This window comes from Enhydra lutris, unplaced genomic scaffold, assembly GCF_002288905.1.
Source record: "Enhydra lutris kenyoni isolate GAN:26980312 unplaced genomic scaffold, ASM228890v2 scaffoldscaffold9, whole genome shotgun sequence".
NCBI classification, from domain to species: Eukaryota; Metazoa; Chordata; class Mammalia; order Carnivora; family Mustelidae; genus Enhydra; species Enhydra lutris.
The window spans coordinates 34,807,767-34,830,387 of record NW_019154093.1 but is presented as its reverse complement, the minus strand read 5'-3'; the positions used below and the strand labels follow the sequence as shown (position 1 = coordinate 34,830,387).

The 22,621-nt window shown below is 39.8% G+C and overlaps 1 protein-coding gene across 1 annotated transcript in view; it reads right to left on the bottom strand.

The window, feature by feature from the left end:
• LOC111143082 (SH3 domain GRB2 like endophilin interacting protein 1) overlaps positions 1-22,621 on the bottom strand; it is a 210,364-nt gene that overhangs the window by 68,736 nt on the left and 119,007 nt on the right. The window contains exons 9-14 of the mRNA XM_022496545.1: positions 17,830-17,841; positions 12,066-12,077; positions 8,868-8,892; positions 7,895-7,946; positions 6,451-6,536; positions 3,084-3,176 (exon numbers count right to left, since the gene is read on the bottom strand). Of these exons, the coding sequence (XP_022352253.1) occupies positions 3,084-3,176; positions 6,451-6,536; positions 7,895-7,946; positions 8,868-8,892; positions 12,066-12,077; positions 17,830-17,841 (280 nt within the window). The remainder of the gene's footprint in view (positions 1-3,083; positions 3,177-6,450; positions 6,537-7,894; positions 7,947-8,867; positions 8,893-12,065; positions 12,078-17,829; positions 17,842-22,621) is intronic.

Genomic DNA, 22,621 nt, shown 5'->3' with positions numbered 1-22,621 from the left:
AGGATGTCAGATGATAACGATACTAATGTCATTTTATTCATTCATCCCTTTATTTGACAAACTTCAAGCACCAGCAAAGTTTTGTATTGTACTAGGAACTGGGGGCACGGGGCTGAACAAAAGAAACCTCTGTAGGTCAAGGAATTTATGACTGAATGGATGAATACCACGTTTACAGATGATCACAAGCCAGGGTATGGTGAAGGGAATGAGAATGCCTTGATGGAGGCTTGGGTGAGGGTTTTTGTTTTTTTTTTTTTTACTTAACATATAAGGTATTATTTGTTTCAGGGGTACAGGTCTGTGATTCATCAGTTTTACACAATTCACAACACTCACCATATTGGGTGAGGGGGTTTTAATATAGTCAGGATAATATTGCCTAGATTGAGTCTGGAAAGATGTCTTAAAGTTATACATCTTAACTTTTAGTATTTTTTTTTTTTTTTGACATACAGAGATCACAAGTAGACAGAGAGGCAGGCAGAGAGAGAGGAGGAAGTAGGCTCCCCGCTGAGCAGAGAGCCCGACGCGGGGCTCGATCCCAGGACCATGACCTGAGGCTTTAACCTCAAGGCAGAGGCTTTAACCCACTGAGCCACCCAGGCACCCCTACTTTTAGTATATTTTTAAAAGTTGAAGCAGTATCATTGGGAGCAAGAAAGAATACACAGATTCCCTTGGTAAAAATGATGGTGAACCAAACCCCTCAAGATAGAAAAAGTACTGTCTTATGGCCCCAGCCCAGAGACTCAGCCTTCTGAACTGGACTTGTCATTTTGTAGGCAAAGTTAGGGATTCTGGGGCACCTGGGTGGCTCAGTGGGTTAAACCTCTGCCTTTGGCTCAGGTCATGGTCTGAGGGTCCTGGGATCGAGCCCCGCATCAGGATCTCTAATCAGTGGGGAGCCTGCTTTCTCCTCTCTCTCTCTGCCTGCCTCTCTGACTTCTTGTGATCTGTCAAATAAATAAAAATCTTTAAAAAAAAATTAGGGATTCCTGTTTCAACAGGTACATTTTTTTTTTCTTACTCTCTCTTTAAATGCATGCTTTTCTGTCACTGGCTACATTTGGTAGATTCAAAGAGTTCACACTGATCTCATAAACTAGACTCAAGTTCGTCTGTGAATTGTGAATCTTGTCCAGTCTTCCATGACCTAAAAGCAGAGCGTGTCAGCTGGGCCCTGGCCGGAGAGAGCATGGCAGTACCCTTTGCCTGCTTGCACTGGGAAGAGCTCCTTCCTGTCACTCCACCCCCACCTGACTTCATTTAATTTTAGAGACCATCCTGTCTTTCTACATGACAGGCGTGACTGACAGCATCATCCTAAAGCATAGAAATGTGTGGTTCCTAATCTTAGGTTAGGAGCTTCTGAAACTACACCTCAATGGATCATGTTTTTCCGTAGAAGTTAGGAGTCCATCAGGGGCTCTGTTTTGACTAAGCTTCTCCCCGAAAATTGAGGTCATAATCAACAAAAACATAAAACACCGTAAGACCCTAACAATTTAAAATAGCAAACTTATGCTGCAAGCACGAAATGAGCAAAAGTGTACAATACACATCGATTATAGAACAGCTGTACTAAGTGTAACAACACCTCATAAAAATCAGAAAACTCGAAAATGCCAATAATGGCTCTTAAAATCAATACCTCATCTAGGTAAACATTTCATTTATGGACTTTCCTGGCATCTAGGGCGGGTTTTCTAGGAATAAGCTGGATGGCTCAGGTCTCTAAAGAAAGCTTTTCAAGGAAGTTAAAGCATTTTCACTGGATTTATTTCCCAGTGGTAGAGAGAAACATTCAAAATCACAGCACTGGGGTTCGAATGCTTTCAAAGCACATCTTTAAAAGTTCAGATGTTTAAAATAGCTATTGGTGATGCTGTTTTTCCTATCCTGTTTTATGAGAGAAATATCTTTGCAAAGACCCAATCACATGGTTTTATAGCAGTATCTCCAGCAAACAACCTCTCGGGCCTTTGATCATAAATCCCCTTGGTTAATTCCAGTGATTATTTGTAGGCCTCATAAAGCAGAACCCTGGGCATGCTGAACTGGAAAAGTATTAATTGGTATGGATGTGAGCTTCACAAAATGAAAATACCCTCTGCATCCCACCATCCCTCCCAACTCCTTTCTCTGAGACCGAGTCTTCCTCCCATGGGCATTTTAAGGAGTGCTTTTTCAAGCACACATGCTATGGGAAGTCCACTGAAATGAGAACTCAAGAAATCCATCAAACAGGTGGCTTGACCAGAGGAGCAATCCATTCAAGGCCAAACAGCCCAACCCGCTACAGATGAAGGGCCATCAACACCTTCAGGAGGAAGTGGGGAGCATCCTGGAATGGCAGTGCTCATGATCCCTGGTTTGAGACAAGTTTGTCCTGACCTCCTGTCTCAGCTTCCCACCAAATAGCATCATTTCTTTTGCTCTCCAATTATCCCTCTTTCATCTCAGTGGGTCCTTTCTGTCCCATGCACCCTCCTTGTCCTATAGCACTCTCAGAGGCCATCTGATTTGTTCACTTCTGTGTTGTGTGATTGGTTGGTAGCTGGAGCACTGTAAGTTTCTTTACCTTCCTTGCTTCTCCCTCTTATATATGCACCTTGAATGAATGAAGGAACAATGTGTCCATGGGATGTCAGAAGACACAATGATTCAAAGTTAATAATTTTACTTTTTTTTTTTTAAGATTTTATTTATTTGACAGAGAGAGATCACAAGTAGAGAGAGAGAGAGAGAGAGAGAGGGAGGAAGCAGGCTTCCTACCTAGCAGAGAGCCCGATGTGGGACTCGATCCCAGGACCCTGAGATCATGACCTGAGCTGAAGGCAGAGGCTTAACCCACTGAGCCACCCAGGCAGCCCAATAATTTTACTTTAATATATTATTCTTGCCTTGACAAACTGCCCTAGGCCCTTTAACTCTGAAGCTTATTAGAATCACATCTTTTTTTAATATTATATAATACAAACGTTGCTTACGTACTTTCTACAAGTTGCCTAATTTCACCATGCAGACAGACAGTAAAATGAGTCACTTATTTTTCCAGACAGAGCAGACACATAACTTACTTCCAGTGGGAAAAGGCCTTGTTAACTTTGGCGACTCGATGCTTGGATTAATTGGTTGGCCTGAACCCCATATCTCAGGCTGATCTAAAAGAACTGGAAACATAAAAAGAAAATTTCCCAGGGTGAGATTAAAAAAAAAAAAGTTCCTGGAATTTAAAACGTAAAGTTTCAATTTAAAGTTGAGCTTTGCAAAATTATCTCCCACTTGCCTCAGTCCTAGCAAAGTAATTTAGCAGTGGGCTGCTCCTTGTGCTTTTCAAGCGAAGAATGCAAATGGCAGTGGAGTGCGTGTGTGTGTGTGTGTGTGTGTGTGTGTGTGTGTGTGGTGATGGTGGGGATGTCTGTGTGCGCACACATAGCTAAATAAAAATTTTCGAAATACAGCATCTGTATTTTCTTCTTGGTTGGTCACTTAAGGACTTTCTGAATGGCAGAACATGGACTGGCCCTATTTCTGGTGCCCATTTGAAGGTTCAGGCATTAATCCCACGGACGGTCATTTCAAGTTGGTTTATTTAAAGTTTGGTGTGAATATCCTTCAAAAATGAGAACTCCTGGGTTCTGTAGAGTGGTTTGTATCTTTACAGGATCATATAGGGTCTTTAAATAAGCGTTTCCATAATCATAAAGAGAAACATTATTCTAAAAATGTTCAGTAAATATCTTAAGAGAACCAGAAAAATAAACAAGGGCTTCGACACCCAAAGTAAAATCAGAGAAATTAAGGCCTATGGGCCTAATGACATTGAACTTAATTTGTTTTTATTTCTTCTGTCTCCTTGTTTTGATTTTTTTTAAAAGATTTTATTTATTTATTTGACAGATAGAGATCACAAGTAGGCAGCGAGGCAGGCAGAGAGAGAGAGGAGGAAGCAGGCTCCCCGCTGAGCAGAAAGCCCGATGTGGGGCTCGATCCCAGGACGCTGGGATCATGACCTAAGCCGAAGGCAGAGGCCTTAACCCACTGAGCAACCCAGGCGCCCCTTGTTTTGATTTTTTAAATTGCTATGGTAACCATGTAAACAACCAGGTCTTCTCTGCACGTATCCTGTGCCAGGATATATGTAGGCACTGCGTGTAATTCATTATGTGCTAAATTACAGGCTGGGAAATTAGTGGGATGTGGATTTGAATCCAGTCTCTGCAGCTAGACTGTAGGGCCTTGGGCCAGTTGTTGCACCTCTGACCTTCCCTTCCTTCAGTGTAGAGATAATAAGAGCAATCGGAAAGTTACTAAAAAGGATCACAGGAGATAATACATATAAATACAATGTATACAAACTCCATATAACACACTTATCCCAAGGCCAGTAGCTATTATTAGATATTCTAATCTGCACACCACCACCCGGTGGTGGTTGATGTTCGTACCATTTTCAGCAGAGGAAGCAAAAATTAAAATGATTAAATAATGTGCCCAAGATCTACCTTGTGAGGTAGAGGAGCCAAGATCTGATCCTGGGCATGCACACTTGACTCCAAAATACATATTTCCTCCCCAGACCTTTTATTTTTTTTTTTTTTTAAATGTTTCCCTCCAGGCCTTTTTAAATTAGTGATGTGAGAATCAATAAAAAGAAGTGAGAGCGAGTAGATCCGAAAGGTGAGTGTGGATATTGAGCGAGCTAGTGTACTTGGTGCAAATGTTGAAACTTTATAGAACTTTGGGGGATGAGACCGCCTCAAGACAAAGCAAGCCAGGCCCACAGATAAGTTCAAGTGTGTATCTCCTGTCCATCACAAACCCAAAGACGGTCTTAGTTCTGCTCTGTTTTAACATGAAAGCAAATATTATCCAAAGATGTGATTTGATCATGGAGTTGATGTGGGACACCACCTTGATTTTTTTAAGAATGTTTTTTATTTTGTAAATCCAGTTTCCATACAGTCATGGATTCCTTTAATAGGTAGATTCAACATACAGAGTCAACAAATCAAATCCCACCTTTAGTCACTACACAATTTAGTCATTAAAATAACAAAACTGATCATAGTTGAGTTAATAAGACAACCGATAGCCTCATTGCAAGGCCACCTCGACTTAGGGATTCTAAGTTGTAGACATTCAAATCCCTGAAGGAGTAATTTAGGGATGTTCCTGATACGTTTTCCTAACTAAGTTATTGAAAAATGTTTTGATGTGGTTGACTGCTAGCTCTTTTCCAGTATCCATTCTCCATTTTTCTGCTATTAAAAAGTTCTGTCTGGCCATATGGCACTGAATTCTCTCTGACTGAATCTAGTCAAAGTGATGTATGTCTCTCCCAGAGCTGCTCTCACAGGGGTTGGCAGTGAGTATACTGGTCTTCCATTCCCCCCCACCGGCTCCCAACTTTATTCTGACTGGGAGATGATGAGAGCTGGATCAGCTCCTTTGGACCCAGAGACAAAGGCCACATGTTAAGAATAGCAGACCCATCCTACCAGTCCTATATTGTTTAATTGAGATTGTTGACATAAAACACAAATAAAATTCTATATTGTTTAAGTCCCTGTACTTTGGAGTCTTTTTGCTTCTGTAGCTTAGTCTACTCATTATGCTTTCAAGTCCTGTTGCCTTTAACAGTTAAATTTGATTTCTTTGCCCAACAGTATAAAAAATAACATTTATAATACATAAGCCATTGTGTTTTCAGATCAAATGATATTACCACACACCAGAGATACATGTACTGGACGTAAATACACTTCAGGAATAAATTAGATCCCTTTTATAAAAAGCTTCATTTATGTCAGCAAGATATACATTATTTATAGCCATCCCAAAAAGATGGTTAATTTTAAAAAGTTAAATATTTAATTCTAGGAGTAAATATTTAGTAGGTAAACCCAGTAATAATGGCCGAATTGATTTTTTTCCCACAACATTACTGGTAAGTTGCTCAACGATTCAAGGTCATTTTTGGGTCTTGAGCCTGCAAACAAGTCTGTTGTGAGCAACCCAACTGACACCTCCGCTGACCAGGTGGAGAACAGAGTAAATGTGGTCAGGGAGGTGAGGTCACGGTGACAGTGACTCTGCCAGGGAGTGTGAAGGTCTGGATCTACCATGATGACCGTCTGGCTCACAGAGCACTTACTCCCTGACTTATTCCCAGTGATCTGTATCCATTTGCAGTAATTCTTACTGACCACTTTTGAGAAGTGAACTTGTGAGCTACTTGATATTTCCGGAAGTAAAATTTCACATCCTAAAATACTGAAGGTTTGCAAATGATGCTCTTGTTCCAACAACATGCCCTAGATCAGAACTTTTCTTTCCTATGAGGATCTGATGGTACATGGCTCAAAACACATACCTTTATTCTAGGCAAATTATACTTTAATGAAAAAAAATATAGAGAGATACACATTTTTTTTTTTTTACCTTCTGTCTTCTGTTCATCAAAAGCTGATTCTAATGGTGGACCAAAGAGGGGAGCAAGGGCCACCGTGTCATCTGTAGGCTTTTTGCTAAATCACATAGATTAAAACAAAACAGAGAGAAAGGGAATATTAATGCTAAAAAGATATACAAGCTTTCAAATATTTTTCATGGTGAGGCAGATAGACATGTGTGTACTTGTGTACATATGCAGGCATGTACGCAGGCCCCCATGGGGCTAGAAAGTATACATAAGAATGTCAAATGTATTATGGACCAAGAGAATCGCTAGGAGATAAGATCCCTGGTTCTCAATGGGAGACTAAAGAAATGGTCTAGTAGAAATGAGTTGAAAAAGAAAAACTCTTTCAAATCATCATGATTCTCTATACCTAGAAGAGATAATACTAGAGATAACAGTTTGTTGCAAAGCACCTTAGTCTCTTCAGATCTCAAGAACCATTTACATTTGTCCTTATCACATCTCTGTATTGCAGTTAATGCCCTTGGTGATTAGTGAAAGTCAGGTATAGGGAGGTTAAATGACAAGCCACCCAGGAAGTTTGTGTTTGAATCAGAAGAAACTAGGTCTACTAGTTTCTAATTTCCATCCTGTCTCCCCAACCAACACACACAATAGATTAGCTGTAATCCCCTAATACCTTAAACACAGGCTATTCCGGAAAAAGAAGAACATTGAGAAATCAAGGGGAAAGGAGGGAATAAGTTAAAATCTTACCCTTCCTCCCAATCATTACTTAAACTGATTATCAACAAAAGGCTGCATAATCTTCACTTCTTCCCAGACCTGATCCCCCTCATTGATCCAGATGAGTTCTCTCTCTGTGTGTGTGTGTGTGTGTGTGTGTGTGTGTGTGTGTAGTAGGAGTTAAGAGGTTGAAGAAGGAGTGGGGCTGGAGAGGGAGACAAAATGAAAAAGATCCAACTTTTAAATAGAAATAGTAGTCTTTCTGGAAAACAATCCCCTTTTGTACAATATTAACCCAAAGAACACACGGTGCAAAATACAATGCTTTGCCAAAGACAAAAAAACAAAATAGAAGATTCTTTTGGTGTATGACAGGTGCAATGTATCATGAAATTGAAGCCAACTGAACAGATTATTCTTCATAGGGCAATACAATCATGTACCGCAAACACCAAAAGACCTCTTCGCACAAACTCCAACCCTCCCATCAGTGAGGGACCTGCACATGTCTGATAGTCACTCTAGGTGATTACACAGTACTTCCCCCTATGGATCTCCCTCCAGCTGCACTTGTGAGAAATGGTAACATACCTGAACCATGCTATGGACTTAACATATGAGCAGAGCCTTTATTAACAGAAGTTGAGATTTCAGCCTAAAGGAGATTTGCTGAATTATTAACAAGGAATGCATGCATGATGCCTTCCAGGAAACACAATTAAAGCCTTCCGTGCTCACCTTACAAGTTCTGGCGTTGGTGTGGAACGCCTGGGTCTCGCCACTTCTTCACCTGATGTACAGGACAAAGAAAGCTTTTAGGCATACTCTTACTATTTCTTTCTTCTATGTCTTATGAGCTATGTTTGGAAACACTTAGAGATTTAAGTTCCATCAATAACCAACTCAATATGAAAATTTTGCAAAACAAACCCTCTACCCGGGCAATGTAACAGCCACATATCAAACATATGTAGTACCATTTTATCTGGCATTTGTAAAGCCTAATTAACCAAGGATTTACCATGATAAGCTGTCAAACAGAAGAGCTGGATATTGCAGAGTTTACCCGAGTAGCCTACCATTCTTCGAATGTCTGCCGCCTCGAGCAATTCCGCTTTCCAATTACCATAAGAGAATACTAAGCCAGGCCATATGTACATAGTACAGGAATCCAGCATTCTTTGCCTGTTCTTTTCTTGAAATGCCAAGAAAATGTTATATGAATTTAGAATTTGCTAGCATGTGCTATATGCAGCAGAGGAAAATCATGCCCTACATAAATTATAACCTGTATCATATCACTTTGGTTGACTATAATTTTTATATCTGATAACATTAGGAATGGATTAGTTGCATCTATCTTCAGGCCCTTCTGCCCTTCTCCTCTCCCCATCCCCTCAACAAACACACACTTGATTAAGTTTATTTGTAAAGGCAAATGATACAGCAAGAATTGACAAATATAGGAAGAAGATAGCAATGTTTTTCCAGAAACATATCCATTTTTAGAATTTAAATATTAATCACTCAGAACCCACGAGGCTCCTTTATCATTACAAAATTTCTTTGCTGTAAAAGTAAAGCATTCATGAGCCTTAAAAATCAAACCCAAGAGTGTATAATGCAAATATATATACATATGCTCCAAGATCCAAGGAACTATTTCTCCTTTTAAATTTTATTCTATTTCTGGTAGCTAGGATATACTTACTGGATAAGTTCCTTTTAATTGCACCCTAGAATTAGAAATAGACACTATAAGGTTTAAGACCACATATATGTTATGTACAATATGTATATTTCTGTCATTGCAATTCAACTGAACTCAGAAATGCAGATGGGGAAAAATGAAATTTTTCTCAGAATTGCATTCAAGTTGGAAACTGTAGACACACACATATAAATCAGTTTTTCACTTTACTCAAGGATTATAGAGATAAAGGGAGGGTAAATCATAAGTCTCCTGAACCAGAAAAACCCCTTACCTGGGTAGATTGGGCAAATTAAGCAAACACTGAATAGTCTATTAAAAAATAAAACCAAACTTGAAGTCTATCAGAGAAATAAATCCAAGATTAATATATGTTTGATGTTTGAAAATAATAGAATGTATTAGGAGTATTTTCTGCTTTTATCAGGGTAGGGGTAGTCCATGAATTGTTAGTAAAAATAGTCATTATTTTACTAATGTAATTTGTAAAGATCTACTCAACAAGTGTTAAAGGGAAGGAAAACTTGTGGAGGCATGGCCCCTGGATATTCTGCTGTAATCAGGGGCCAGGGAATTCCATTCTTTCCAGCTGCTCTCCCCACCCCAATTTTTTCCACCTGCCTGCCACAGGGCCCACCTCTCTGCCACCTGGAAGTCATTCCTTTAGATCAAGGCATTGTGATACTGTAGGAATACAAACAGCCCTGACAGGAATAATTTGAAAAGGTCATGCCTTGCTCTTATAATACCCCAGCAGAAATTTCACATTTCCATCACATTTCCATCACGGAAAGATCGAATAGAAAAAAAATCTGATTCAAAACTGCTCTGAAATCTTCTAAGCATGGGATGCTGGCAGAAAAGGAGAGCCCTAGACAAAGAGCATCATGGGGTAGGACATGACTGGAGAGGGCTTGCCTTAGGAGAATGGTGGGGGCTGGTGCTGGGGGTGGGAAAGGGCAAGTATTGGAAAGTATTCCATAGGGTGTGCCCAGGTCACACCCTATGGTGGCTGGTCACAGGTAGGTTCTCTTCTCTCACTTGATAACATTAACAACACAGGATCAGACGTAGAGACTCTGTAACAGACTTGGAAGAAACTTATCTTCTTTCCTAGGACTTATTAGAATTTTCTGTCTCATTTTGAGCTCATTTAACAATAGAGGGGCAGTTTCAATCTGAGCAAGAATTCACTAGATGCTTTCTAGTGAATGGCTCAATTTTTCAAACTGTATTTTCCACTTGTCTTGCCTAATAACACGATCTGCGTATCTGTGCCATTATAGAGAATTATTCCATTATTAGAAAAGATTTTTTAAATAGATATTTATTTTATTTACTTTAATGAATAAACATTTTAAATTCATATGTTTACACTAACATGTTTATTTAAACTAATAAGCATTTAAATTAAATATAGTCATTTAAATCGGCTACAGTCATTAGTACGGGAGTTTGGATACAGGTTGGCTTTTAGAAGATAAGGCTCTATAGACAAAAATAAGAGATCAAATCATCTAAATGAATTAAAATGTTTTTCTTGGTTTCAGAGCCTCAGATGGTCAGATTTTCTTATGGGTGTGTAATAAAGATACTGGGGCTTCTACTGGGTCATCAATGAGGGAACCAGATTCATCTAGAATTACGAGACCTGAAATCCAAGAGATAGGGGACCCCAGAGGTGTTATCAAAGATCTTTCAGCTCCCTATCTTACCCTTTTTATTAAAAATGTAATGCGTATGAAACCAAAGAAGGTACAAGGCTTCTTTTGTACTCAGTGGTTCCAGGTGTATTCATGCATTCAGTAGCTGCTTATTGTGGAGAGGATCTAAGCAAGAAGGCCGAGTAATATTCTTATTAAATACTCCTCATAAATAAACAATCACCAGTTAAGTGCAAGCAAGGTATGGCAAGAAAACTCTGTTGTTGAGACCTTAGGAAGAATAAAATAATATCACTTTAGAAAGGAACAAATAATGGGAATGCTCAGCAACAAGTCAGAGGCAACAGACAAGAACATCGCCACGGTCCGCTGGGTCACGCACGCAGCTCTCTGGCGGCCTGGAGCAGCAGCGAGGCAAGTCTAGAACAAGATTAAGGTTATGTCGACCACACAAACCACAGTCAGGAAAAAGCCCATTGAATTAAAAAGTCGTCTCCTTTCCAAAGGACCACATTTTCCTCTTTTCAGTGATTGTGCTTACATGTATGTTGTGAATAAATCACCTTCATTTTGAATTAATTTCCTCTTTTTCCTTTAAAAAAAAAAAGAAGAAGAAGAACTTGTCATAATCTGAAATGTTGCTATATGCTGGGGAGGAGTCATTCACACCCAAACAGCAGTCCCTGGGCTTGTTGCCTTTGATCATTGGCTACATGGTGGAAACAGAGAACCACCAGCTTTACCAGCTGGGGCAGACTAGTGGCCTCACATAATGATTATTCAAATTGGCATAGGCCCATGGAGGCCGTTTCCAAGGGCATTGTTTTCAGTCCCATTTCCCTGTCACAGAGGGGGTCATTTCAAACATAGCAAAGACCTTTCTCTTTTTGTTGCTTTAAATTCATCAGACTCTTCACCCTGGGAAAAATGGCCAATTTCACTTGGAGCAATGCAAACTCATAGTGATCCGACTTCGGTGGTGAAATAATAGATTTATGTGACAGCGAGGAGTGTTGACCTGAAAACATCTCTCTTCCTCCCAAGATGAAAATTATGATTATATATTATTATGTAATATCAGTATATCAGTATACTAACCAAGGTAAATTGTGGTCCAGGAACTTGTTTTAAATTCGGGCTTAAAACAACGTGGCTTAAAAATTGTTTCCTTACTTTCCTTATAGTTTTCTTAGTCTTTAGAATCATTTTGCTATAAACTTCTATGTGCTTTCTGGCCAGTCTCCATGCCTTGCATACACACACATACACAACCCCCCACACACATTTTTCAAATTTGGCACTAGGGGTGGGGTGTCTATGTATTAATTTAGTTTATTGTGGAAAAGTGTTCTGATAATTCTAAAATATGCTCTTGATGCTTATAGGACCAGAGGCTTCCAGCCAGTAAACATAACTTATCGGCTTCATTCATAGTGAGTTATCATAAATTTAATGGGAAGCCAAACCTGGCCACCTTGCCCTGGCAACAATTTTCTCTATACACGTTCAAGGTAAAAATGTTGAGAGTTCTTACCGGGCTGCGCCTCTGTGATCAGCAAAAAGGAAGAGAGAACAGATACCTAGTCAGAGAATGATGGATCAGTCAACAGGCTTTGGGTAATAGAGGACTTCATAAACAGCCAACCAAACATACACTCCAAGTAACCAGGCCAAAGGAAAACAGGCAGTCATCATGCCTGTGGCTTATTAAACCATAAGGAGGTTTGGAGAACCTTAAAAGAAGCTCTCTGTGGTATAATGTAGCTTCGCTAGTGGGGCATACCATTTCAGTGATGGGCGTGCAAGAATGAGAAAGAAACATCCAAGAAAACTTCACTGACAATTTTTCACGTTTTGTCATAAGGAGTTTCTCTCCAGATTATTTGTAGAGGAGGTTTTAGAGACTAGGTATGACAGAGAAAAGTACATTTCCACACACGACGGGGTGTTGGCAAATGCCATAGGCATAATTCATTTCCTACATGATTTGGACTAAATTGGAGCACCCCCAAATCAGAGAGCAGGGGTAGAAAGACCTCTTCTCTGCCTGGCTCTTCTCTTTGGTGTACTAAGGAACGAATGCTGATCAGGACTTTTATTTGGGACCTATTTGTTCTTGGCCTGGTGATTTGGGCAGCCTCTACCAAAGGTAGGGCTGTGATGGGAAAGGCCAGGAGCCCCTAACAAGGACAGATGGCAACAATGCAAAGTGCCCAGCATCAGTAGAACAGTGGTGAGCAGGCGATGTCTGGAATAACACAAGGAGCAGACATAGGACTTCTCTCTTTCACTTCTCACACCTGCTATGACTGCTATTGGACCCCAACAACCTCTGGTTACTCTCCCTCCCTCTTCAGAATTTTTCTTCAGTAACAATAGTGGCTATTTTGTGAGTGGGGAAAGAGACGTTGCTTCAAGTTTTGCTTTCAAAATATGGGCGACCCCATGAAGATACTAAAGGCTACCTGAGACCCAGTATTGCCCAAATCCCTAAACCCAGGCCAGGAGCACAAACATGTGTATCTAGAAGGTTGCTCAAATGAAAAGGACTGTTCTACTCTAGGACCAGACAGGAAACAAACCTCTGGTGTTTTATACCTGGGAGGCCTCCATGCATATCAGGTACAATGGTCTATTGATAAAGAGGGGGAATTGAGTCTCTAAGATCCACAGCTAGTGAATGGGTTGAACTAGACATAGAGTTTAGATCTCTCATCTCATTCTTACATTATATTGTTGGAGGGCTCCTAAAGCAGAGAACCATGAATGGTTACTTCCTGTTTTAAATGTTTTGTAACAGAACTCATTATTTTAGAAATAAATCTTGTCAATTTTATTTCTAATATTTTAGAGTTTCTCATTTGCCTGATTTTCCAGGTTCTACTCTATGTTGTCCCCACCTTTCTTATACATTTGTTGGTATCTGTGGATGTAATTTATATAAAATCAGAGAAAAAACCATTTATGAATATATATTTCTGGGCTTGAGTTCTTTTACTAATTCATACTGTATTTTGAGAGGAATTCAGTATTTTATATGAAAATTTAGACTTTATAATTCTTTTAATGACCAGACTAAAATTCTTCTCTAAGAAGAAAATGTGGGAATTTGTGATTTTAGCTTCGATCTCACAACAAAAAATTCACTTTTAAAAGTAACAAACTACAGCAAAGAGAGGATTAAAGGTGACACAAATTTCTCTAAGATGAAATTATGAAAAGTAATGCTAAATAAAATGCACATCATACCCATACAGAGGTAGAACCTTATATTCAAAGAAAGTTCCTTAAGATTATAGAGAACACTTTTTAAAATAAATTAAGTCATATTAACTTACACAAATTAAGCCATATTTTAGTTTCCAATGAGTCAAAAACCTATATTTTAATTTTTAAAAATTTTTTATAAGTGTATTTTCTCTTCCTTGTGGTTTTCCATTTGTTTATTTATTTATTAACATAAAATGTATTATTTGCTTCAGGGGCACATGTCTGTGAATGAAACATCCGTCTTACACAATTCACAGCACTCACCATAGCGTCAACAGTTCCTGTTTGTATTTTTTTCTAGCAAAAGACAACATCATAAGATAGCATTTGGCTTGCTGGAGGTAGGTGATGGGAGGAGGGGTTAAATGAGTGATGGGCATTGAGGAGGGCACCTACTGGGATGAAACTGAGTGTTAGATATAAGTGTTGAATCACTAAATTCTACTCCTGAAACCAATACTAGACTGTATGTTAACTAACTTGAGTTTAAAAAAAAAAAAAAGCATTTTGTAAACTCCACTTGGAAAATGCCTTTATCTGGGAAAAACTGTTCAAATTCATGTAGTCACAAGCATAAATAGAGAAGGACCAGCTAGAAGCTGTGGAGAGGTCAGACCTAGGAAGCCTCAAAGCCCATAATTAAGAGCTATTTGAAACCCTCAAAAGAAAAAGAATTCTACACATCAGACTGAAGGGCTCCATATATGTTATTTACCACCAGTAAGGTGCATAAAACACCTGTAGGCTCTGCTGAACAACAATTTTGACAGCAAACTCTGTGAACTGGAGAGGAGGGCCTTTGCCTGTTTTTTATTTTACTCCCTCTCCTCTCATTTTCCAAGATCTTTGAAGCCTTTAGTGTTTTATCTTTGTTCTACCAATATATAGAATTTGCTTCAAAGGTAGAAGAAAAGTCATTTGTATCCAGTCTTGGTATATTCTGGTTTAGATTTTTTTTTTCTTTTTTTTTAAGAGAGAGAGAGAGAGAAAGTGAGAGAGCTTGTGGTGCAGGGCCGGGGAGGGGAAGAGGGAAAAGGGAGAGAGAGAATCTCAAGCAGGCTCTAGGTCCATCATGGAGCCGCCGGTGGAGCTCAGTCTCACAATCCTGAGGTCAAATTTTGGGACCTGAGGCCAAATCAAGTATCAGACCCTTCACTGACTGAGCTACCCAGGCAAACCCTGGTCTTGATGTATTCTGTAAGCCAAACACTACATGTTGAATGGCAGACTCAGATGAGTACAGGGCAAGGAGAGGGGTGCCATTGGTAAGGCCATGTCTTCACGAAGCTCTGGAGAATTCACCACGACTCAGGTGCTCCCATGCCTTGCTGGCAAAACTCTGGGCCTAGTGCTGCCAGATCTTCAAAGTTGTTGAGAGAGAAGAAGCACATCCTGATTTTTTTTTTTTTTAATTTCAAACATTCTGGTTTTAATTTTAAATGGGGCTAACGTTGTTTTTAACTGCACAAGCAAACAAAACACTTACTCCGTTGTTCAGAATCTGCAGGTGGCCAATCTGTCTCTGATTGCAGGGATCTGTGTCACATATAATAAGCTCTCAGTAAATTTTATCTACTATTCTTATTACTTCATCTGATTACTCAAACAGGGACTTTGCAATCGGTCTATTCCCTTTCTGAACAAATCTCCTGTGTTTCTATTTAAATATTAATTGCTCAATTCCTAGATTTCTCTTAATCCTCGGATACATTCTGGAAAACGTTTTGGCAACATTTATTATTCCCCCATTTCTATTTTGATGTTCAAATAAGAGATAACTCTTACTTTGTATCTTGAGGTTATTTTCCAAAGTGGGTGTACATTAATAATTTATAGTTTGGTCACTAGAATGAAGATCTTGGGTTAGAACATATTGTATTTCTAGAACGTATATAATTTGCAAATATGCTTTCCTAAAATAGTATTTCAGCCTATGTCCTCATAGTTTCCTCAGTGTCCTTATTCCACACCAGTTTTGCTTTGTTATTTTTTGCACAAAAAGATTAATTTTAAGTCAGCCTACTAGAATACCTTAGTCTTAGCCAATGAGGGTAAGTGTTTTAAGATATTTATAAAAAGAAGTAACCAAACACAATCTGTCTTGCTCATCAAAATCACTAAGTCAGCCTCAGGTTTTGAAGTTTTACAAGATGCTAAATTCAGTGCTATGGGGAACAGGAGGAAAATGCGTGAAAAGCTACCAAGCACCAAACAAATATTTTTATATAGGCTAGTCATAGCAAATTCAGTGATTCATGTTAGAGAATTTTCTAGGAAAGAATTAGAATACGTGATCATTATGCATATTATTTTGATTCCAGCCCATCTTCTTACTTACTTTTTAATGCTGATGGGGAAGGCCAGCTATCAGGCAAGCCTTTATCCTCTACCCCCATCCCTTGTAGGTGTTTGTCTATATTTAAATTCATTCCTGTATCCATTACAAGTCAGACTACAGTGAATACCTATCATGTCCAATAGAACCTAGTTGAGAGGATCTTCTGAAACACCATTTGGGAAGAAAAAACAAAGACCTCGCTACTAACGAAGATAATCATTAAGACTCAACCAGACTGAGCAATCAACAAGAGGGACATTTCCAAAGGAAAATGAGGCCAGGGAGTGACAGGAGGACTCGTCCTTAAAAACACACAACTCAAAATGACAAGGATTACTTGCAGTTAAAATTGATGTAAGGACAACAGGGGAAAACCAATGAGGAAGCGAGCTTTTTTGATGAACCACGGGTTAACTTCAGGCCACCCAACTGAGTCAATTTTTGAAGTGGCCAAATCTGGATAATTCAGAGAAAGATTCAGAGTCAAGAATAAGGGCATTGGGCAAAATATAAAGAAAGGCTACTACAGCACACCAACCAAATTGTATGCCACGTAGCACGTGATACAATAGAGACTCTCAATTACTCAGAAGTGGCCATTCAGTTTAGTAGTAGCTGTGGTAGTAGTAGTAATAATAATAATAATAATAATAATATGTTTATTTTATTTTTAGAAACCAAAAGACTTGGGGTTTGTATTTTGATGTGTTTTAGTATTTTGATCCCATTTTTGTTCTTCTGTGTCTTCCACTTCTCCTCCCCCCATCACACAGACTTGCCATGGGTGGGGTAGCCTGCAGGTGGTACAGAGACTGCCAGGCTGGGGGCAATGCACGGGATGACATGTTAGAGCCCTTACTGCACCATCCACTTAGGTGAGTTAAGGGCAACCAACCACCAACCATTTCTCAGTGCTTGTTAACGTGGAAACACAGATTTCCATGATTTTCGGTGGAGAGGTTACCCGTGATAGCTGAGCATGGGCATGCTGGGAACATTTTCACAATATACCAGGTAACTGAGAATAGAACATTGAATTTTTTTTCCCAGTAGATCTATTTCATCGTTGTTAGAAAAAAAAAAAAAAGATGTAGGTACATCACAGCAGATTTGTGCCACCACTAAAAATCACCCACTGGTACTAAAAAGGAGTGTGGAAGAGTTGCTTTGCACTTTATAAAGATCCTCTTTCTCTGTCTCTTTGACAACTCCGGAAGCAGATATTTTTCTGATTAGCTGAAAAATAAAAGAAGGAAGACAACTTCCCTCTTCTAGGCCAGCTTCACAAGCCTTCGTTCACGGATGCTATCATGTTGGGCATTAAGCCAGAAATTAACTTAAAAGGTTTGCCTAGCTCATGGTATGTATATGTAGCTTGACCAATCCAAGGGGAAGCTGCAATAAATGAAACTTCATACCTAAAATATTTAATCATATGCCTGTGATGGAGGCAGAGGTGAATCTTCCCAAAATTACACCGTGGCTCTTCATAACAGACTTATAAAATCACTTAGCAACCGACTTCCTTTTTTCCCCATGGGGCATAATTAGACCTTGTCCTGGTTCACGAAGGTTTGTTTTTAAAATTGAAAATCCTGTTTAGGTGTTAAACACAGTCAGTTATTATGCAGATGATGAAAATGAATAGAAGTCACGTTTGGCCAAAATGTGGAAAGGACTTATCTCTTACCGGACTTTTCCTCTATAAAGCGTAGGCATGAAGAAGAAAAAGAAAATGAGAGAGGTGAAATGTATTTTCAGAGAAGAGATAAGGCTCAGAATAACCCTCCTCAAAGCACCTCTCAAGGCACTGCTCTTCTAATGGCTTTCTCTGGGCGTCTGATATAGTCATTCCCAGCTCATAGGCTTTAGCTTGAAGGGTGGCAGAACACGCACCCCAAAATCTGCTACTTCGCTATATTGATGATTTTTGAACTGCAAGCATTTGAAAACGGTAAATGCAAGGAGACTCTTTCTCTGATCAACCCTAATCTGCCCAGAGATATATTGAGAATTGTCATAAATCCCCTTCCCAGGAGTGTTATTGATCAGGGAACCCTGAGTCTTAGTGCAGGAGAGGAGACTGGAAGTCAATACCTCACCGGAACAAACCTGATCACACAATATTCTTCCCACCTATTTTTCCCAAAGATCAGCTGCTCTCCCTTCAGAGGCCTATGTCCCCTCCCTTCCCCTACATAGCAGTATTTAATTCAAGACTTTAAAGCCACCTCTTTAAGTTACTTTATTTTTCTGGGGTCTCCCACGTATACATGACATGTACATGCTACTACACTTCTGTGTGTTTTTCTCTAACCTGTCTTTTCATTAGAGCCCCAGCTGAACACCCAGGTGGGTAGAGATCACGTTGTGTCTCCCCTACAAGTTCAAGCTATAGAAGGCATTGGTGTAGCCTCCCTTGGAGACACTCTAAGCTCTCTTTTGAATGCTTTGCTTCTAGCAAATAGATTTGTGCCTTGAAAATAGAAAAATTTGCTTTGTGATATTGAAAGGGTTTGGAAGATGCCATTATTGCAATGCAGCTGAGCATGGTCATAAACCTAAAACATGAGACTTTCCAGTAGCTCCAACTTTGTCAGGGAACCCGGTACCTGTCATCTCCTCTCAGGATACCCTGGCTACAGTCACCAATTCTTCCATCCCACTCCCCATAAACAATAGCAAATTATTGTCCTGGTGAGTGGTCCCTGGCCCCTCGGAAAGCTCTTTTATTTCTTGAGCAAATGTCATGGTGAGGGCCTTATCCCTGGTTGAAAGCTGTGCTCCGTGAGCCTTTTGTGTACACTTCCTAGCTGATGGTCCCATTTCCACTTTCACCCCCTAAATTCATCCTCTGCACTACCTGAAGAATTATTTTTCAAAATAGTGAAGTGAATATATTACTGTGTCCTTAAAGAGCCTCCCAATATTTCAGAAAATAGAACACACGCTCCATTCTACGTCAGTTGTGCCTTCACGATGGGCTCTAACTTACCCTCACCCTTTATCTCCCACCCTCCCACCTCCCACCTGTAGGAAGCCCACACTTAACCGCAGAGGCTCCTGGCCATCTGAATGTTGAGTCCCCTCACTCACTTCCCTGCCTTCTGCTCAGGCTGCCTCTGTAGCCCTCAGTCACAAGTTTACTTATTCTTCGAGGCCGGGACCGTTTCTTCCATGAGGCCTTCTCCAAGTTCCCCATCCAGAATGGGTTGTTCCCTTTTCTTGTTTGATCACAGCACATTCCTTTTCTTCACAATAACCATGTATAATTAAAGGTCTGTTTGCCTGGCATTTATTAGCCTTGGGGAAAACAAAGCTCCACATTGCTAGCATATTCTTTGCAGTTCTTATTGTCCTGTGTCATTTAGGTGTCTCCCCTCCATTATTGCTCACAGTAATGGTCACGAATGGACTCTCTCTGGTCCCAAACACAGTGCTAGGGACACAGGAGGCATTCAAAGCAGGTTTAGCAATTCCCTTTTGGGGGGCCATTAAAACACTATAAAATGTTTGAAGCATCATGTCTTTTAAAATACAGAAAGATGAATTGCACTCTGAAATAAAGCTGAATTGTATATGCCTCAAGGGATGTGGCCCCAGTTGTAATGTTCCTTCACCAGCTCCTCTAAATATTTCACTTAGCTCCCACTTAACTGTTGATCTCTCTGCCATTAGTGACCCCAGGGGCGAATATATGTCACAAAGGTTCCCAGGAACTAGAACAGCTTTGCACAAACAGTATATAGAGCTATGTGATCTAATCTCCAGGGTAGAATGTTCTCCTGTAGCAAAAAACTAATGCTTCAGGGTCAAGATAGGGGCTGCCTTTCAGCCCCAGACCCTTGGTAAGTAACACAGAGAAATGAAAATTATCAACGCCCATGTTTGCAACCTACAGACAAAAAGAAATTCTTGGGTTAAAATCAAATAGCTTTAATGGAGTTGTCCCTGGAAAGAGGAGCAGGAGCTTTTCTATATTTAAATTAGTTTAACCACTTGTTTTCTGGATGACTTAGAGCAAGATGTCCTGTGCCTTAATTCAATAATTTCTAAGGCAGGGATATAGATTTGTTGTAGGAATGCTGTGAGGATTAAACCTTGTGGATGATATTGACAGCTAATGTTTACTGAGAACTGCTACTGATTTACCTTATGCAGTTGGTGTCCTTTTACCACTGAGGAAAAGGAGGCTCAGATGAATTCCAAGACCACACAGTTACAGAGGAGCAGGGCTGGGACTGATTCCCAACTTATCTGCCTCCCCAGAGACTGGCTGCGGCGGGTCCATGGAACAGACCAAGTTCCCTAAACAGATTAACCCACTTTCAGAGCCTTATCAGCATTGGGATCTAGAAACAACATAGCTAAAAGCTCACAGATCACAGAACCTGGAAAATAACCTTGGATCTTTCCAAAGGAAAGAGTTACATAGATCATGTCTTTCTATCATAGCAGGTCTCAAGGGATGAACTTTTCAGAATGTGAGTTTGTGTTTTTAGGCATGGTTTCAGACGTTGGAATTAAAGTCTGATTAGAAGGTAAATTTCTTAGCCTTTTCTTAGAATTAAATGCGTTATATTGAATTAGAATTAGAAGAATAAAAATGAACATACAAATGATAAGGTCCTTTTCTCCTCCCCACACCTTTTCATTCCAGGCTTCATGGTGATTAAAACTTTTTTTTTTTTAAGACTTTATTTATTTATTTGAGAGAGAGAAAGAGCATGAGCAGAGGGAAGAGACCAAGGGAGAGGGAGAAGCAAACTCCCCGTGGAGCAGGGAGTCCAAAGTGGAGCCCAATCTTAGGACCCTGGGATCATGACCTGAGCCAAAGGCAGATGCCCAACCAACTAAGCCACCCAGGTACCCCAGGCTTCATGGTGATTAAACCAATATATTGTTTTGCTTTCATTGTTAGCGGCTGCCGACACCTAGGCTATGGCGTCTTGGCTTAAGGATTTCTTCAGAATGTTAAACAAATAAATAAAGGAAAAAAACCCTATAAGACAATTCTCCTTTGGGGAAAACAAAGACATTTCTTGATTTAAAATGAACTCATAGCATCAGAGTTGATTTTTAACTGTGGAAAAGATACTAAGAAAATTGGAAAAGAGATATATACCTTCAGGTACACTTGTACATAGAAACAGAATGAATGAATTTTTGGACTAGACAACAAAACATATACCTAAAATATAATCCAGTGAATCATCTCTAGTGCAGGGATTTTCCTGTGCTAAAGCCTGAGAAAGTATCATTTTTTAATTTGCAAGCCTTGTTGAAACGTAGCTCGTCCTTATCCTCAATCACTTTCTTTTGCCAGCAGTCATTCAAGTTAGGTCTTGAAGCCTACATTTCTGCATAAGGGGCTCAAAAACAGCAACATTTACAGTAGAATTTAAGACCCAGAGCCAAAGCTAACAGAGGTGAATGAAGAAAGTACACACCAGAATTTATTGATCCTTGCCCAGAGGTTTTGTGCTCTAAATTCATCCCTGCACTCTTAACAAGGAACCAGCTACCATGGAAATTTTTGGCTTCAAGCTTCTTAAGAATGAAACCAAGACACAAAAAACCAAGTCTAACCTATAAACTTCTTAGAAGTCTGCAACTGTTTAACCTTACATATAAGATGACTGTATTTTGGATCTTTATATTTAATGAATGAGATTTTATTATAAATATAACCACTTCTTATCAGTTGTGTCTGACAACAGAAGCAAAAGGATAATTTATTCATTTATTAAACCATTAACAGATACTTACTGGGTGCCTAATAAAAACCAGACTCTAGACATGGGTGAACAAAACAACAGGAACAATAAACAAAAAAAACTCCGATGAGCTTATTCTGGGGATCAGAGGAAGGAGATAGACAATAAATAATAAGCATAACAAATGAAGCAAAGTATTTGGTATTTTAGAAGATGATAAATGCAATTTTTAAAGGCAGAGCAAATAGAGGTTTGAGAATGCCAAAGTAGAGAGTTCCATGATTTTTAATAAGGTGGTCAGGGTAAGCCACTGAGCTCATGACTTGAACAAGCAGCTGAGGTGGAGAGGAGGATGTCACACTACAGCTTTCTGGGGGAAGCGGGCACAGCCAAGGAGCCAGGGAAGAGTGGAATGAGAAGGGAGAGTGGTGGGTGTTAGCCTGAAGGTTGGGGGTGTCCACACCATGATGGTCTTGAAGGCCACTGCAAAGACCCTGGCTTTACTCTTTTCCAATGCCGCTTACTGCTCTCCCTTCTCAGGAGTTCCCTAGGGTGGGGGTTTAGTCAGGGTTGGTTGCTGAGAAGAGGATAGATGACATAGAGGAAGCAACCTCAGAGAATGCCTGCTTGTGACATGAACCGCCATTTTTCATTACTCTTTGGAAGCTGACTTTGATTTCCCAAATATCAAGTTAAAACAGAAGACGGAGATGGACTTCAAATAGGTTAGGAAGTGGAAAGGGAGTTTGTACTGAGCTAAACAGA